Consider the following 19,313-nt stretch of genomic DNA (forward strand, 5'->3'; position numbering starts at 1 on the left):
AACACAGCCGTGGGGAACCAAGAGGTCAGGAGAGAATTCAATTAGAGATGAAAATGGAAAAGGGAGCATTTTTCCACTTACGTTTTATTTTGCCAAGCAGGTGGCAGCGGGCGCCGCTCAGGACAAAAGGGGCGATGTGTGAAGGGTTTTTGGTTTCTGGAAGATGGATGAGGACACAGCCTCAAGGAGTCATGAAGAGGCAGGAAAACCTCTACAGCAAATGTTCCATCCTCTCCTTTGCCGGTTTTGGAGGAGGTATCTGTGAGAGTTCCTGGCCTCTTCCTGCCACAGTTACGGTGGTTTTTTTTTTTTTTTTTGGAGGGAGTCTCGCTCTGTCACCCAGGCTGGAGTACAGCAGCGCGATCTCGGCTCACTGCAACCTCCACCTCCACCGGGTTCAAGCGATTCTCCTGCCTCAGGTTCCCGAGTAGCTGGGATGACAGGTGCACGCCACGACATCTGGCTAATTTTTGGATTTTTAGTACAGATGGGGCTTCACCATATTGGCCAGGCTGGTCTCGAACTCCTGACCTTGTGATCCGCCCACCTCGGCCTCCCAAAGTGCTGGGATTATAGGAGTGAGCCACCACGCCCGGCCCACAGTTAGGGTCTAAACTGTGCACGCTGCCTGGAGTCCCCACCTCTCCTCACCTGAAATATGCACTCGGAAATGTGTTTCCAAAACCTGCAGAATGCAGACCCACGCTACTTTCCTATTTATTTATTCATTTTGAGACAGAGTCTCGCTCTGTCGCCAGGCTGGAGTGCAGGGGCACGATCTCTGTTCACTGCAATCTCCACCTCCCGGGTTCAAGCGATTCTCCTGCCTCAGCCTCCCGAGTTGCTGGGGTTACAGGTGCCCGCCACCACGCCCGGCTAATATTTGTATTTTTAGTAGAGACGGGGTTTCACCACGTTGGCCAGGCTGGTTTCGATCTCTTGACCTCGTGATCCACCCGTGTCAGCCTCCCAAAGTGCTGGGATGACAGATGTGAGTCACTGTGCTCGGCTGGGTTTTTTGTTTGTTTGTTTGTTTGTTTTGTTTGTTTGTTTTAAGTCATCCTGCGGAATGCAAGCGGCAGATATAAACTTGATCCCTCTTTGACCTCTCACTGCACGCACCTAGCTGGGAGCTTTGGGTCGGCGCAGGACCAGGGAGATCGTACTTGCCAGGTGCTTCCTCTGAGGCATCTCCAGGTCTGGAGCTTTAGCGTTCGATCAACCACCCAGGTCTGTGGGGCGAAGGCCGACTGAGATCCAGAGCACGTCATACAGTGGGTGAGTTTGCATTTCTGAGCAGCTGCAGGTGGGGCAGAGGCTGCAGAGGCTGTGGCCACACAGGAGACCCGGGCTCAGGGGGATGAAGGAAGGAGCTTCTCTCCCTCTACAACCGTTGTGGCTCCCTCCTTCCTCACCTCCCTGGGAAGCGCTGACCCAGCTCTTTGTTCCTGGACCTACATCCCACAGAGGAGCAGAGTCTTCTGGAATCTTCCTCGCTACTCTTCCCTCCCCATTCTCGCTTTTTATTTTATTTTTATTTTTATTTATTTTTTCGAGAGGGAGTCTCGCTTTGCTGTCCAGCCTGCAGTGCAATGCTGTGATCTCGGCTCACTGCAACGTCTGTCTCCTGGGTTCAAGCGATTCTCCTGCCTCAGTCTCCCAAGTAGCTGGGATTAAAGGCACCCGCCATCATGCCCAGCTAATTTTTGTATTTTTGTAAAGATGGGGTTTCACCATGTTGGCCAGGCTGGTCTCGAACTCCTGACCTCAGGTGATCTGCCTGCCTCAGCTTCCCAAAGTGCTGGGATGACAGGTGTGAGCCACCACATCTGACTAATTTTTGTATTTTTGTAGAGACGGGGTTTCACCATGTTGGCCAGGCTGGTCTCGAACTCCTGACCTCAGGTGATCCACCGCCTCAGCTTCCCAAAGTGCTGGGATAACAGGTGTGAGCCGAGATATCTGGCTGCTTTTTAAAATTTAATGCTTTTAGGGACAGAGTCTTTCATTCCTGCCTAGGCTGGAGTGCGGTGGTGAGATCTCGGCTCACTGAAGCCTCAACCTCCCAGGCTCAAACGATCCTCCTACCTCAGCCTCCCGAGTAGCTGGGACCACAGGCGCATGCCAGGATGCCGAGCTAATTTTTAAATATTCTCTAGAGATGGGGTCTCGCCATGTTGCCCAGGCTGGTCTTGACCTCCTGGGCTCAAATCCTCCTGCCTCGGCCTCCCAAAGTGCTGGGATGACAGGTGTGAGCCACCATGCCTGGCTAATTTTTGTATTTTTGTAGAGATGGGGTTTCACCATGTTGGCCAGGCTGGTCTTGAACTCCTGACCTCAGGTGATCCACCGTCTCGGCCTCCCAAAGTGCTGGGATGACAAGTGTGAGCCATCGTGCCTGGCTAATTTTTGAATTTTTGTAGAGACGGGGTTTCACCATGTTGGCCAGGCTGGTCTTGAACTCCTGACCTCAGGTGATCCACCGTCTCGGCCTCCCAAAGTGCTGGGATGACAGGCATGAGCCACTGCAATCTCGCGGACTGCCCTCACCTTTCTCTCCCCAGGACAATTCTGGTGGCCACCCACCACCCCTGCAAGACGGACAGACCCGAACGGGCAGGGCGTCCATCCGGCTGTGGAGCAGCTTGGATAATTGCAGCTGGCCACATCCCAGCAAACTCTGCAACACCTCAGGCCCTGCCAGCCTTGGGGGCCCGACAGCACCTCTTTGTTCTCCCAGAGCAAAGCCTGCACGGAGTGGGCCCCCGGGCCCCAGCGCAGACTGAAGGCGCATTCTGTTTCTGCCCTGAGTTGATTTCTGTCCTGTTGGCCCTGGGCCTCACCACACTGTGCCCCAGTAACCTGGCAGAGAAAGGCCTCTTGTGCAGCCATTCAAAGGAAACCCTTTCCCCTCAAAACCGCAGTGATGCTTCCAACAGTGACTCGCAGCTCATCGAAACACCCAGAATGAAAAGCACGTTTGTTCCTTGAAAAGACGTCTGTGTCCGATACACACTCAAACAGAGAATTGTATTAATATATTCACTTCCCTCCAGAAATCACAGCATCGCACACACACACAAACGTTTGCTTCCCAATTAGGAAAAATAACTTCACAGAATTCCTGCGTGATGGCGCTCTTCTGACCAAGTACACTCGGATTTTTATATCCAATCACGAAACACAAACTGAAATTCAAATCATTATGTACACAACACAAAACTATCATTGATGAGTGATTTAAACCGGGTGCGGTGGCTCACGCCTGTAATCCCAACACTTTGGGAGGCAGAGACAGAGGCAAAGGCAGGAAGATTGCTTGAGGCCAGGAGTGTGAGAGCAGCAAGACCTCGTGTCTATAAACAATAAAATTAAAAATGAGCCAGGCATGGTGGCGCGTGCCTGTTGTCCCACCTGCTTGGAAGGCTGAGGTGGGAGGATTGCTTGAGCCAGGAGATCAAGGCTGCACAGAGCTAAGATCGCAGCCTGGGTGACGGAGCAAAACCCTGTCTCAAACGAACAAAAAGAGTTATTTAGGCGGAGCGTGGTAGCTCACGCCTGTAATCCCAGCACTTTGGGAGGCCAAGGCGGGTGGATCACTTGAGGTCAGGAGTTCGAGACCATCCTGGCTAATACGGTGAAACCCTGTCTCTACCAAAAATACAAAAATTAGCCAGGCGTGGTGGCGGGCGCCTGTAATCCCAGCTACTCGGGAGGCTGAGGCAGGAGGATCCCTTGAACCCGGGAGGCGGAGGTTACAGTGAGCCGAGATCTTGCCATCGCACTCCAGCCTGGGCAACAGAGCGAGACTCCAACTCAAAAAAAAAAAAAAAAAAACTAAAAAAAGGGTTACTTTTTTTTTTTTTGAGACAAAGTCTGGCTCTGTTGCCCAGGCTGGAGTGCAATGGTGTGATCTCAGCTCACTGCAACCTCCACCTCCTGGGTTCAAGCAATTCTCCCGCCTCAGCCTCCCGAGTAGCTGGGACTACAGGCACACGCCACCATGCCTGGCTAATTTTTGTATTTTTAGTAGAGATAGGGGTTTCACTATGCTGGCCAGGCTGGTCTCGAACTCCTGACTTCGTGATCTGCCCGCTTCAGCCTCCCAAAGTGCTGGGATTACAGACTTGAGCCACCGCGCCCGGCCAAGAGTTACTTATTGAGTCTAGCTCGATTTATGCAGCTCAGAAGTAGGAGAACCTGGCTCATAAAAGACCTTGAAATTACTCTCTAATAGGGTGCAACACCAGGTGAAACCCTATTTTGAAAAAAAATGAACAAAAAGCGGGGCAAGATGTAAAGGAAACAGGTGCATGTGTGCCAGACAGATGATAATGCAGTGTTTTTATGGATACTGTTAAAAGCAGAAACAAAAACAACCATTGGGTAAAGTTATTTAACTAATCTCACCTCCCTGGACGTGGATGATTTTTGCAATTTTCAACGCAGTTCACGCTCATCCCTGAACACCAACGTTTAAAGGGGTCCAACTACTCCAACCTGTCTCTACTGTTTGATGAGCAAAGCTAAAGTAAACGGGGCCCTTTGGGTCCCAGGTAGCCCGCTGTTATTGAAAAGTTTGATCTTTTCCTCGCGCGCTCCCGCAGGACGCACGCTCGCTCCCGAGCTCGGCGGGCGCGCACCCCGCATGCTCGCTCGTTCCCGGTGCCTCCCACTGCGCAGGCGCACTCCCGTCCCCCAGCCCCACCCGCTCACACACCTCCCAGCCTCTGGCTTGCGCCCCGCGGGCAGCCACTGCGCATGCTCACCCGACGGGCCTCCCGAATTCCGCTCCTCCACCCGTATGCACGGCGCATGCTCCATGCGGAGGTTCCACCCTCCCCTCGCTCTGGCAGGCGCGCATTGCGCATGCTCGCATCCCCGCAGCTCTAAGACTGCCACGCCGCCATGAGCCGCGCCTCTAAAAATCCTAAACGCGGAAAGAGCTCGGGCGGTACGGACGCCACAGCCCCTCCCTCGTCCTCACCGCAGCCGCTCGGCCCCACCAAAGCCTCCTGCAAAAGCTCCGAGGGCCGCGGGGCGCGCGTGGCTAGCGGCGGCGTCGCCTCGTGATGACATCGTCGCGATGACGCGGCGCAGTGACGTGAACGCGGGCGCCCTTGTTTGGGAGCGCGGCCGGCGCGCCCGTTTTGAAGCTGCCGGGAGCAGCGCGGGCCGGACCGCGCCCCCTCCTCGGTCCCCGCGCCCCGCGAGTCCGCGCAGTTCCCGAGGCGCGGGCCCTGTTCCCTGCGCCGCGCCCCCTCAGCGGGCCGTGCTCGCATCACCGAGGTCGGTCCGGGCCGGACCGAAGCCCCCGGGGCGGGGCGCGGGCGTCCGGAGGCGCCCCGGGCCCAGCCCCCGCCATGCCGCCCGGCAAAGTGCTGCAGCCGGTCCTGAAGATGAAGGTGGACGAGCTGTTCCTGTACTGGCTCAGCGAGGCCAGCACGCAGCGGATGCTGCAGGACTGCTTGCGCCGGATCAAGGCGCCCGGGCGGGACCAGCCGACCGCGGGGGACGGGGAGCAGCCCGGGGCCTGGCCCACAGCCCCGCTCGCCGCCCCCAGGCCCAGCGGGCTCGAACCCCCGGGAACCCCCGGGCCGGGCCCTGCGCTGCCCCTGGGCGCCGCCTCCAGCCCCAGGAACGCGCCCCACGCTCGAGGCACCCGTAGATCCGCAGGGACGAGAGTAGTAAGTTACTCTTCCTTCTGCTAACAACTGCGCAGGTGGCTCTGGTCGCATAGCGGACGTGTGGCTGCGCGGTGGAGGCTGGTGGGCGAGCGTCAGACCCCAAAACGGTTTCATATTGAGTCTGTTCCCCGCCCCGACCTCCTCCCCCACCACACACATACAGACAAGAAAGTCCCACGTACTGAACATTCCGTCATTGACAGTTGTTAACCTAAAAATCACACAATTTATCAAGGTAGAAAGGCTTCCTATTTTATTTTATTATTTTAATTTGTTTTAATTTTGAGACAGAGTTTTGCTCTGTTGCCCAGGCTGGAGTACAATGGCGCGATCTTGGCTCACTGCAACCTCTGCCTCCCAGGTTCAAGCGATTCTCCTGCCTCAGCCTCCCGAGGAGCTGGGACTTACAGGCACGTGCCACCACGCCTGGCTAATTTTGTATTTTTAGTAGAGACTGGGTTTCCCCCATGTGGGCCAGGCTGGTCTCGAACTCCTGACCTCAAGTGATCCTCCCAAAGTGCTGGGATTACAGACGCGAGTCACTGCGCCTGGTCCGTTTTTTATTTATTTTAAAATTCTTTGGAGACAGGGTCTTGCTCTATCTCCTAGGCTGGAGTGCAGTGGCGCAAACACAGCTGGACTTCCTGCCTCAGCCTCCCCAGTAGCTGGGATTACAGGCGTGCACCATCACGCCAGGCTAATTTTTGTTTGTTTATTTATTTATTTATTTTTTGCAGAGACGAGGTCTTGCTATGTTACCTAGAGTGCTCTGGAATTCCTGGGTCCAAGCAATCCTCCCGCTTCGGCCTCCCAAAATCCCACTGTATTTCTTAGAAGAAACGCCATTTATTTCATAGAAGGTGATTATACACTGCAGGTGAGAAGCGCAGCCTCTGGCTAATGTACCTGTAATCTCAGCTACCCGGGAGGCTGAGGCAGGAGAATCACTGGAACCCAGGAGGCAGAGGCTGCACTCCAGCCTGGGCACCAGAGCAAGACTCCGTCTCAAAAAAAAAAAAAAAAAGAAAACTAAAAACAAGCACTTAGAGGGAAGAAAAGATGAGACGAGAATTTATGCTGAGTGGGTTGGCCAAGTGTATATATTCAAGAAGTTATAGGAAGAGCTATGGATATTCACCAAGGGTGTCCTGACGCATGGGTATTGAACAAACATGCATGTTACCTACTCCCAAGTTCACCCTGGAGCGGAGACTTAACATTTAAGTGCATTATGGTTAGGCCCCCTAGGTCAAAAGGTGAAGCAACTTTGCAGCCTCTGTCAACGGCCAGAACCAGTCCGTGGTGAGTAGTTATCAGGATAAAGTGATTGCAATCAGTCTTTTTTTTTTTTTTTTTTTTTTTGAGACAGATTCTCACTCTCACCCAGGCTGAGATGCAATGGTGCAATCTCAGCTCACTGCAACCTCCGCCTCCCGGGTTCAAGCGATTCTCCTGCCTCAGCCTCCCGAGTAGCTGGGACTACAGGCGCCCGCCACCACGCCCGGCTAATTTTTGTATTTTTAGTAGAGGCAGGCTTTCACCATGTTGGCTAGACTGGTCTCAAACTCCTGACCTCAGGTGATCCACCCGCCTCAGCCTCTCAAAGTGCTGGGATGACAGGCGTGAGCCACCACACCTGGCCTGGAATCAGTCTTTTCCCAGTCAAAGCTGTAGTTACGGCTGGTGGAACAGAGGGGTCTGTTCATCAGGATCTGACAGGAAGCTGCAGGTGTTTTAATATTGTTTATATTGGTCAGGCATGGTGGCTCACGCCTGTGATTCCAGCATTTGGGAGTTGGAGGCAGGCAGATCACTTGAGTTCAGGAGTTCGAGACCAGCCTGGGCGACATGGCGAAACCCCGTCTCTGCTAAAAATACACAAGTTAGCCAGGCGTGGTGGCGCACCTGCAGTCTCAGCTACTCAGGAGGCTGAAGCAGGAGAAATGCTTGAAGCTGGGAGTCGGAGATTACTGTGAGCTGAGATTGCACCACTGCTCACCAGCCTGAGCAACAGAGGAAGGCCCTGTCTCAAAAAAAAAAAAAAAAAAATGTATATATATATATAGAGAGAGAGAGAGTGTCTTCTTGTGTGCGCGAGCTTGAGGCCAAGATAAGCAATAGAGAAAAAGAAAAACATCCTTTATTTACTTCTTGAAACTCAAAAACGAGTTTCTGCAGAGGTCTCTAGTGAATAACCTAAAAGGACATTTAGCTGCTGGAGAAAAAGAAATGCTTTGGCAGTTGGAACTGTAGTTTATTCTTTAAGTGTAGGCGGTGTGTGACTTAACCCTCACCTCAGGTGGCCCTTGGTCTTGTTTGCCACAGAGTCTGTTCTGTCAGTCTTACGATGTTGATTTTAACCTTTTTGCTGGTTGGTTGTGTTTAAACTGCCAAAGCAGGAGGGGTATAATGAGGTGTGTCCAAACTCCCATCTAGTCATGGCTGGGAACTTAGTTGTTTTTTTTTTGTTTTGTTTTTTGTTTTTTTTGAGACCGACTTTCGCTCTTCTTGCCCAGGCTGGAGTGCAATGGTGCCATCTCAGGTCACTGCAACCTCCACCTCCCAGGTTCGAGTGATTCTCCTGCCTCAGCCTCCTGAGTAGCTGAGATTACAGGCACCCACCACCACGCCTCGGTAATTTTGTATTTTTTAGTAGAGACGGGGTTTCTCCATGTTGCCAGGCTGGTCTCGAACTCCCGACCTCAGGTGATCCGCCTGCCTTGGCCTCCCAAAAAAATAAGATTACAGGTGTGAGCCACCACGCCAGCCTGAACTTAGTTTTTAAGGTTTCTCTTGGGGCCGGGCCCAGTAGCTGATGCCTGTAATCCCAGCACTTTGGGAGGCTGAAGTGGGCGGATCACTTGAGGTTATGAGTTCAAGACCAGCCTGGCCAACATGGTGAAACCCCATTTCTACTAAAAATACAAAAACTAGCCGGGCATGGTGGCGGGCGCCTGTAAGCCCAGCTACTCGGGAGGCTGAGGCACGAGAACTGCTTGAACCGGGGAGGCAGAGGTTGCAGTGAGCCAATATCTCGCCACTGTACTCCAGCTGGGGCAATAGAGTGAGACTCTGTCTCAAAAAAAAAAAAAAAAAAGGTTTCTCTTGGCCAAGAATGGGGGGTCTGTTTAGTCGGTTGTGGGCCTTCAGGTTTTACTTTTAATTTACACAGTTATAGTCCCGAGTTGGTCTCACTGTTAAGAGTTTGTTTCGAGTTCTCTAGGTTGGTTTCTGTTACCCACTTCTCGGCAATCTCTTCTGCTCAGTTTAGTTAATGAGCCTAAGGGTTTTATTCTTGCTTTATCTGGTAGTAAATCTCCAGTAATTACAAGTGGACAACAGTGTTTTTTGTCTTTTTTTTTTTTTTTTGAGACGGAGTCTCGCTCTGTCACCCAGGCTGGAGTGCAGTGGTGCGATCTCGGCTCACTGCAAGCTCTGCCTCCCGGGTTCACGCCATTCTCCTGCCTCAGCCTCCCGAGTAGCTGGGACTACAGGTGCCCACCACCACGCCCGGCTAATTTTTTTGTATTTTTAGTGGAGACAGGGTTTCACCGTGTTAGCCAGGATGGTCTCAATCTCCTGACCTCGTGATCCGCCTGTCTCGGCCTCCCAAAGTTATGGGATTACAGGTGTGAGCCACCGTGCCTGCCGACAGCCGTGTATTTTTAAAAATCCTTTCTGTCGTTTTATACTATGCAGTTTAAAGTGATAAAACATTGCTCCAGATGTTATAGAAACACGTATGGCTTGTGCGTCTGGTGTCCCAAGAATACTACGGAAGCCTGAAATATTCAGAATGTTCCGTCGGAACTTGTTTATACCATTTGAAAATTTTCAGCTGAACACTGGCCTTCCATCAGCAGCACTAATAAGCATGTCACAAAGTGATATTTATGTAGCACCACAGTTTTCCAGCCAAAATGGACCAGCCTCTCTACTTGCTGAGTGAGAGGTGGGTGGCAATCTGAGGTGATGTCCGACGTCTTCTGATGGATCTAGAATGTTTTCCAAAAGTACGTGTCGATGAAAATGTGAACTAGAGCTGGAGGCAGCTTGGAGACTGTCTGGCTCAGGCCCTCCAGATCCCGATCCAGGAGGGGACTCAGGGCCCCAGGATGCATCTCTTGAGCTCCGGCCCAGTGCACTTTCCCAGTGAGCTGCAAAACCTGAAGCACCTTAAGAACTCTTGCCCAAATCCCTCATTTACTGAGGAGGTTGTATGTGAGAAGAGGGCCAGGACTCAAGAAGCGTGTGCTAGTAATGATGGTTCCCCTCCATGACTTGCTTTCTCAGTGGGATTGCTACTGAGCTGCCATTTTGTCCTTAAACATGTTGAATGACAGCCAGACGCTAAGGTAAATGCTTGAATTGTGTGACTTTGCAAGAATTCTCCTAGGGCTGGGACTATTGTGACTTTGCATGAGTTCTCCTAGGGCTGGGACTATTGTGACTTTGCATGAGTTCTCCTAGGGCTGGGACTATTGTGACTTTGCATGAGTTCTCCTAGGGCTGGGACTATTGTGACTTTGCATGAGTTCTCCTAGGGCTGGGACTATTGTGACTTTGCATGAGTTCTCCTAGGGCTGGGAGTATTATGACTTTGCATGAATTCTCCTAGAGCTGGGACTATTGTGACTTTGCATGAATTCTCCTAGGGCTGGGAGTATTGTGACTTTGCATGAATTCTCCTAGGGCTGGGACTATTGTGACTTTGCATGAATTCTCCTAGGGCTGGGACTATTGTGACTTTGCAAGAGTTCTCCTAGGGCTGGGACTATTGTGACTTTGCATGAGTTCTCCTAGGGCTGGGACTATTGTGACTTTGCATGAGTTCTCCTAGGGCTGGGACTATTGTGACTTTGCATGAGTTCTCCTAGGGCTGGGACTATTGTGACTTTGCAAGAGTTCTCCTAGGGCTGGGACTATTGTGACTTTGCATGAGTTCTCCTAGGGCTGGGACTATTGTGACTTTGCATGAGTTCTCCTAGGGCTGGGAGTATTGTGACTTTGCATGAGTTCTCCTAGGGCTGGGACTATTGTGACTTTGCATGAATTCTCCTAGGGCTGGGACTATTGTGACTTTGCAAGAATTCTCCTAGGGCTGGGAGTATTGTGACTTTGCATGAGTTCTCCTAGGGCTGGGACTATTGTGACTTTGCATGAGTTCTCCTAGGGCTGGGACTAGTGTGACTTTGCATGAATTCTCCTAGGGCTGGGACTAGTGTGACTTTGCATGAGTTCTCCTAGAGCTGGGACTATTGTGACTTTGCATGAGTTCTCCTAGGGCTGGGAGTATTGTGACTTTGCATGAGTTCTCCTAGGGGTGGGAGTATTGTGACTTTGCATGAATTCTCCTAGGGCTGGGACTATTGTGACTTTGCAAGAATTCTCCTAGGGCTGGGACTATTGTGACTTTGCATGAGTTCTCCTAGGGCTGGGACTATTGTGACTTGGCATGAATTCTCCTAGGGCTGGGACTATTGTGACTTTGCATGAATTCTCCTAGGGCTGGGACTATTGTGACTTTGCATGAGTTCTCCTAGAGCTGGGAGTATTGTGACTTTGCATGAGTTCTCCTAGGGCTGGGACTATTGTGACTTTGCATGAGTTCTCCTAGGGCTGGGAGTATTGTGACTTTGCATGAGTTCTCCTAGGGGTGGGAGTATTGTGACTTTGCATGAATTCTCCTAGGGCTGGGACTATTGTGACTTTGCAAGAATTCTCCTAGGGCTGGGAGTATTGTGACTTTGCATGAGTTCTCCTAGGGCTGGGACTATTGTGACTTTGCAAGAGTTCTCCTAGGGCTGGGACTATTGTGACTTTGCAAGAATTCTCCTAGGGCTGGGACTATTGTGACTTTGCATGAGTTCTCCTAGGGCTGGGACTATTGTGACTTTGCATGAGTTCTCCTAGGGCTGGGACTATTGTGACTTTGCATGAGTTCTCCTAGGGCTGGGAGTATTGTGACTTTGCATGAGTTCTCCTAGGGCTGGGAGTATTGTGACTTTGCATGAGTTCTCCTAGGGCTGGGAGTATTGTGACTTTGCATGAGTTCTCCTAGGGCTGGGACTATTGTGACTTTGCATGAGTTCTCCTAGGGCTGGGACTATTGTGACTTTGCATGAGTTCTCCTAGGGCTGGGACTATTGTGACTTTGCATGAGTTCTCCTAGGGCTGGGAGTATTGTGACTTTGCAAGAATTCTCCTAGGGCTGGGACTATTGTGACTTTGCATGAATTCTCCTAGGGCTGGGACTATTGTGACTTTGCATGAGTTCTCCTAGGGCTGGGAGTATTGTGACTTTGCAAGAATTCTCCTAGGGCTGGGAGTATTGTGACTTTGCAAGAATTCTCCTAGGGCTGGGACTATTGTGACTTTGCATGAGTTCTCCTAGGGCTGGGAGTATTGTGACTTTGCAAGAATTCTCCTAGGGCTGGGAGTATTGTGACTTTGCATGAATTCTCCTAGGGCTGGGACTATTGTGACTTTGCATGAGTCCTCCTAGGGCTGGGACTATTGTGACTTTGCATGAGTTCTCCTAGGGCTGGGACTATTGTGACTTTGCATGAATTCTCCTAGGGCTGGGAGTATTGTGACTTTGCATGAGTTCTCCTAGGGCTGGGAGTATTGTGACTTTGCATGAATTCTCCTAGGGCTGGGAGTATTGTGACTTTGCAAGAATTCTCCTAGGGCTGGGACTATTGTGACTTTGCATGAGTTCTCCTAGGGCTGGGAGTATTATGACTTTGCATGAGTTCTCCTAGGGCTGGTACTATTGTGACTTTGCATGAATTCTCCTAGGGCTGGGAATATTGACGGAAGGTCAGGTCTGTGCAAACGAGGCCATTTGGGTGCATGTGAGAGGATGATGTGTTCTGTCAATCAGGCAAGAAGCCTCTAACAAGTGGAAATTAAGTTCCAAAGGTGTTCAAAGCAGGGAGACATCATTTCTCTCCTGGAGAAAGTTTTGAGGAGGAAGTGAGTAGTGGAACTTGAGAAATGCACTGAGTTTATTGGGTATAGGGGGCGGGACCAAGGGAGGCCATTCTGGGAGGGATGACGGGCAGTGTGAAAATGAGACCAGGCTCAGTCACTCACACCTGTAATCCTAGCACTTTGGGAGGCTGAGGTGGACGGATCACCTGAGGTCAGGAGTTTGAGATCAACCTGGCCAACATGGTGAAACCCCGTCTCTACTAAAAATACAGAAATTAGCTGGGCGTGGTGGTGGGCACCTGTAATCCGAGCTACTCTGGAGGCTGAGGCAGGAGAATCACTTGAACCTGGGAGGCGGAGATTGCAGTGAGCTGAAATTGTGCCACTGCACTCCAGCCTGGGTGACAAGAGTGAGACACTCTGTCTCAAAAAAAAAAAAAAGATGTTCAGGTCACGTTGAGGGACTGGAGTGGTCTGACCGGAGAAGCAGAAGGAAGGACGCGTGTGGACCGTGGGCGTGGCGGCCGGGGTGTGCAGGGTGCAGGATTCTGCACTTAGGAGATGGCAAGAATTTTCAAAAAGCGGTGACCTTGTTTGGGACTAAAAGTTTGCCTTAAACATGTCTACGTGTTTGGAACCTATGGCTTACTTCAGCTAAATCTCAAGAAGTGAATAACTTAGAAGGATGTGTCTGTTCATTGGGACAAAAAAGATGAGCTTGGGCTGGGCACGGTGGCTCATGCCTGTGATCCCAGCACTTTGGGAGGCCGAGGCGAGCGGATCACAAGGTCAGGAGATAGAGACCATCTTGGCTAACACAGTGAAACCCTGTCTCTACTAAAGATACAGAAAATTAGCCGGGCGTGGTGGCGCGTGCCTGTAGTCCCAGCTACTCCGGAGGCTGAGGCAGGAGAATGGCATGAACCTGGGTGGTGGAGCTTGCAGTGAGCTGAGATCGCACCACTGCACTCCAGCCTGGGTGACAGAGCAAGACTCTGTCAAAAAAAAAAAAAAAAAAAGCTTGTTCCTGTCCATCCCATATACAGAATATGCGAGGCCACGTTAACAGTGAAGGATGCAGTTCCATGCTACAAACTCTGGCTGGGGAGGGGCGATGCTGGGGTCAGAGGAAGAGATTTTCATAAATAAAGCAACTTTTTCTCACCCACACATGTACAGAATGGAGTATGAGCTGTCAGGAGGGGTCACGCTAGGTCCATTGAACTCCCCAGCCAAGGGTGAAAGGAACGGCATTGTTTTACGTTACCTACACCTTCATCGTTACTGAGCAGAGAGATTGCATTCTGTGTTTGAAAGGGGTGCTTGCAGTGGCTCCTTCCCGTCTTTGGGGAAGAGAAACTGGTACAAATTAGAAAATGTGAGCATTGGCCGGGTGCAGTGGCTCAATCCCAGCACTTTGGGAGGCCGAGGAGGGAGGATCCCTTGAGGCCAGGAGTTTGAGCCCAGCCTGGGCAACATAGCGAGACTCCCCCATCTCTGTAAAATAGTAAAATCAGCCAGGCATGGTGGTTCATACCTGAAGTCCCAGCTGCTTGTGAGGCTGAGGCAGGAGGATCCCAGGAGTTCCAGGCTGCAGTGAGCTATGTTTGTGCCAGTGCACTCCCGCCGGGGCAACAAAGTGAGACCCTGTCTCTAAAAAGAAAAAAGAAAAGAAAACGCCAGTATCGATGGGCTGATGCTGCAAGCCAGGGTGCTTCTGCTAGGGGGGACCCTAAATGCATCTTTAAAGTAAGTTCTTACAAGGGGAAGTAAGAACCTCATGTGGATGAGCTGCTTTTTTTTTTTTTTTTTTTTTTTTTTTTTTTTTTTGAGGTGGAGTTTCGCTCTTGTCGCCCAGGCTGCAGTGCAATGACGCGATTTCGGCTCACTACAACCTCCACCTCCTGCAGTTCAAGTGAGTCTCCTGCCTCAGCCTCCCGAGTAGCTGGGATTACAGGCACCCGCCACCACGCCCGGCTAATTTTGTATTTTTAGTAGAGATGGGGTTTCACTATGTTGGTCAGGCTGGTCTCGAACTCCTGACCTCAGGTGATCCACCCCCCCCCCCCACCCTCAGCTTCCCGAGTAGCTGGGATGACAGGCACCCACCACCACGCCCGGCTAATTTTGTATTTTTAGTAGAGATGGGGTTTCACTATGTTGGTCAGGCTGGTCTCGAACTCCTGACCTCAGGTGATCCACCCCCCCACCCCCCGACCCTCAGCTTCCCGAGTAGCTGGGATGACAGGCACCCACCACCACGCCCCGCTAATTTTGTATTTTTAGTAGAGATGGGGTTTCACTATGCTGGTCAGGCTGGTCTTGAACTCCTGACCTCAGGTGATCCAGCCCCCTCAGCTTCCCGAGTAGCTGGGATGACAGGCGCCTGCCACCATGCCTAGCTAATTTTGTATTTTTAGTAGAGATGGGGTTTCACTATGTTGGACAGGCTGGTCTTGAACTCCTGACCTCAGGTGATCCACCCGCCCCAGCCTCCCAGAGTGCTGGGATGACAGACGAGGGCAACCACACCCGGCCAGTACTGCACGATTTTGATTGCATTTCCCTGCGGCCTGGTGACGCCGAGGAATTTTCAGGTGCTTATTGGCCATTCATGTGGTTCCCACTGTCAAGCGTCTGTTCAGGTTGTGTGTTTGCTTTTTAAATTGGGTTATGTTATCACTGAGTTGCGAGAGCTGTTTCCATACAACTGTTGGCAAGTCCTTGGTAAGACAGTGTGGTGTGTGCATATTTCTCTCGAGTCCGGCTTGCTTTTTGTTTTTTTCAGTGTCTCAAAGAGCAAAAGTGTTTAGTTTTTCAACTTTTTTCTTTTATGACTCTTATTTTTTGTGTCTTATTACAAAATGTTTGCATACCTCAAGGTGTCAAAGATTTTCTCCTATTTATCTTGAGAAAGCAGTGTGGTTTTAGGTTTGCGTTTCGGCCTGTGATCCAGTTCAGGTCAGTTTTTCTGCGTGGTATGAGGTGAGGTATCTGGATGACCCCAGCACCGTATATTGAACAGTCTTTTCTCCCCCCGTGGAATTGTGTTGTTGAAAGTCAGTTGAGTACGTACGTCTGTTTTATTATTATTTCCATCCCATTGCTGTATGTGCATCCCCTCACCTTCATGGCACTTTCCAGATTAGTGTAACTTTCTAGCAAATTTTGAAAGCAGATACTGTGAGTCCAAGCCTGTTCTTTAAAAATTGCTTTCCAGCAAGAAAAGCCTGTTGGAATTTTGATTGGGATTGCTTTGAATCTGTGGATCAATTTAGGATAATTGATACCTTAACAGTATTTTCCAATCCACAAACAAAGGACTTTCCGTTCATTTAGGTTTTGTTCAGCAATGTTGTGTACTTCCCCGGGTACACCTCTTGCACCTCCTTGATTAAGTTTCTATCTGTTTATTTAGTTCTTCTCTAATTTCTGGAAGCTACTCAGTTTTGGTGTCCACCTAACCTGTGATTTTTATCAGACCGGGTGCCAGCATTCTAGAACATTAGAACAGGGTATTTAGAGATAAACACAGGCATGCGTGTGCATCACACACACAGGTGCATACACACACACAGGTGCATACACAGGTGCATATGCACAAACACACAGGTGCATACACACATACATAGGTGCATACACACAGGTGCATACACAGGTACATACACACACATAGGTGCATACACACACATAGGTGCATACATAGGTGCATACACACACAGGTCCATACACACACACAGGTGCATACACACACATACACACATAGGTGCGTACACACACATAGGTGCATACACACACCCAGGTCCATACACACACACAGGTGCATACACACACATACACACATAGGTGCATACACACACAGGTCCATACACATACACAGGTGCATACACACACATACACAGGTACATACACACACATACACACATAGGTGCATACACACACAGGTCCATACACATACACAGGTGCACACACACACATACACACATAGGCGCATACACACATACATAGATGCATACACACACACAGGTGCGTGTACATACAGGTGTGCTTATCTTAACGTTTCATTAGAAGTTCTTAACAAATATGTTGTAAGACAAAAGCACCCAGAACCCGCAGGGCAGGAGCTCAGGGTTTCTGAAGGTTTCGTGCGGGAGCCCTGAGCTTGCCCAGGGACTGTAGCTTTTGCACAGGTGCGTGCCTGTCTGTGTTCAGTTCTCACTGCGTTTGTAACAACGACCTATTCACGTTTTCGTAGTGGGCACCGATGAGAGTCTCGTTGTGAGGAGGAAGGAACGTGTCCAGAACCCTTCTTGGAACCTCCGAGAATCTGCAACCATGGAAACTGTGTAAAGAGCTTCATCCCTCCCTCCCCTTCTGTTGACAGAGAGAACCATGCCGTCTCCTGAGCTGAGGTGGACGGGTTTTGAATCTGCTGGAGCCTGTCCTCTCGGGGCCTTTGAAACAGGGAGGAGGCCGTGCTCTGCAGACGGCGCCTGCAGGGCGAGGACAGGATTCTGGGCCATCTTCCTGTCTCATGGGCTTGCCTGTTACTAGCTATGCTTTTAGCTTTGGATGTTCAGAAAAACATTTTCTCACAAAGGGCAGGTTGCCTTCGTAAGCCTTTCAAATCTAGGATTTCAGAAAAGCCATTATGTTTGCTCATGGAAGACACATTTTTATCCTAAAACAAGCCGTCTGAACAAATGTATGTTTAGTGAGAATGAAAAGTGAAGAGATTTTTATGAAAATTTGCATAAAGGTCTTCTGGGCATTTTAGGAACCTTTAGAGGTTGATGGTACGATTGTGTCCCGACGGGAGAAGGACGGTGGAGATTTAGGTGCCGTGAGGGGCTTCATCGGCCCAGATGGCAATGTTGTCTCTTCAGAGTAGGAATTTGGGGGGAACAGGCTGAAAACAGGCCTCGCAGATTCCGTGCTGGCCTGTGGTGCAAAAACAGTGCTGTGATGGCCCCGTCCCTGTACACAGTAGAGTATAGACAGCCCCATGGCGGCCCCACTGGGTGTGGACGGCCCATCCCTGTACACAGTAGTGTATAGACAGCCCCATGGTGGCCCCACTGTGGACGGCCCGTCCCTGTACACAGTAGAGTATAGACAGCCCCATGGCGGCCCCACTGGGTGTGGACGGCCCGTCCCTGTACACAGCAGTGTATAGACAGCCCCATGGTGGCCCCACTGTGGATGGCCCGTCCCTGTACACAGTAGTGTATAAACAGCCCCGTGGTGGTCCTGTCAAGTGTGGACGGCCCCGTCCCTGTACACGGTAGTGGATAGCCCCGTGGGGGCTCCGTCGAGTGTGGACAGCCCTGTCCCTCCCCATGCGGTGTAGACAGCCCTGTGGCTGCACTGGGGGCAGGTGGTGCGGGTTCTGCATCGGGACAGGATGTAGGGGCTCCAGGGAGGCAGTGGGGCTGCATCCAGAGGTGGTTTGAGGGCTGCAGGTCAGAGTCTTTAAATCTCTGTGTGTGTGTGCACGTCAGGATTTTGAGGCTGTTTTCCAAAAGTCTTTTTTTTTTTTTGCTTTTTGAGACGAAGTCTCGCTCTTGTCCCCCAGGCTGCAGTGCAGTGGCGCGATCTCGGCTCACTGCAACCTCTGCCTTCCGAGTTCAAGCGATTCTTCTCCCTCAGCCTCCCAAGTAGCTGGGATGACAGGCACCCGCCACCATGCCCAGCTAATTTTGTATTTTTAATAGAGACAGGGTTTCACCATGTTGGCCTGGCTGGTCTCAAACTCCTGACCTCATGATCTGCCTGCCTTGACCTCCCAAAGTGCTGGGATTACAGGCATGAGCCACTGTGCCTGGCTGTGTTCCAAAAGTCTTGTACGGAAAGAGGAAATCTGGCAGTAAAGTCCGCAGGGGTGTGTGTCACCCGCCGTGGCAGGACAGGGTGTGTGTCACCCGGCGTGGCAGGACAGGGCGTGTGTCACCCGGCGTGGCAGGACAGAGCGTGTTGCCTGAGTGTGAGGATTGTGCCTCCGTTGGCTCGCTTCCCCCGCATTTTGGGTTTGATCTTTGACTTTCGGAGGGAGATCACAGGAGGTTGGCTCCCAATCTGGTTCCCCTAGCTGCGTTTGGGAGGCCGACCGTGTGTAGTGCTGATCTGAACTGAAGGGGTGGCACCTCTGCCCTGTGAGTTTGCGCCCCGCATCGTGGGTGACTGGGCGGCACCTCTGTCTTGTGAGTTTGCGCCCTGCATCGTGGGTGACGGGGCGGCACCTCTGCCCTGTGAGTTTGCGCCCCGCATCGTGGGTTACTGGGCAGCACCTCTGCCCTGTGAGTTTGCATCCTGCATCGTGGGTGACTGGGCGGCACCTCTGCCCTGTGAGTTTGCGCCCTGCATGTGGGTCACTGGGCGGCACCTCTGCCCTGTGAGTTTGCGCCCCGCATGTGGGTGACTGGATGACACCTCTGCCGTGTGAGTTTGCGCCCCGCATCGTGGGTTATTGGGTGCACTTGTTTAAATCGTCTCCTGGTGGTTTGAGCACATCCCCTCTGGTGCTGTCTTAAAGCTTCCGTTTGGAGACTTACAGGGGGTCAGAGGCCGACTTCTGAATCCTCAAGGACAGTAAGGAAGTGAGAAGGATGGAGGGATCCGGGGATGGCTGGAGAAGGGAAGGAGGTGGAAGAGAAGGAAGTGTAGAGGGGCGTACCCCTAAGAAGAGTTGGA

At 51.4% G+C, this 19,313-nt stretch overlaps 1 protein-coding gene across 2 annotated transcripts in view; it reads left to right on the forward strand.

Moving 5' to 3' along the window:
* Positions 1 to 4,846: 4,846 nt before the first annotated feature.
* LOC117977740 (serine/threonine-protein phosphatase 2A regulatory subunit B'' subunit beta) overlaps positions 4,847 to 19,313 on the forward strand; it is a 61,671-nt gene continuing 47,204 nt past the window's right edge. The window contains exon 1 of one of the 2 annotated variants that reach the window (XR_008622940.2): positions 4,847 to 5,687. Coding sequence is in view for 1 of the 2 variants with exons in the window: in XM_055107040.2 (XP_054963015.1) it covers positions 5,364 to 5,687 (324 nt within the window). In the remaining variant the exon portion in view is untranslated. The remainder of the gene's footprint in view (positions 5,688 to 19,313) is intronic. The other variant, XM_055107040.2, reaches the window with a different exon arrangement.

This window comes from Pan paniscus, chromosome Y (assembly GCF_029289425.2).
Source record: "Pan paniscus chromosome Y, NHGRI_mPanPan1-v2.0_pri, whole genome shotgun sequence".
Classification (NCBI taxonomy): domain Eukaryota; kingdom Metazoa; phylum Chordata; class Mammalia; order Primates; family Hominidae; genus Pan; species Pan paniscus.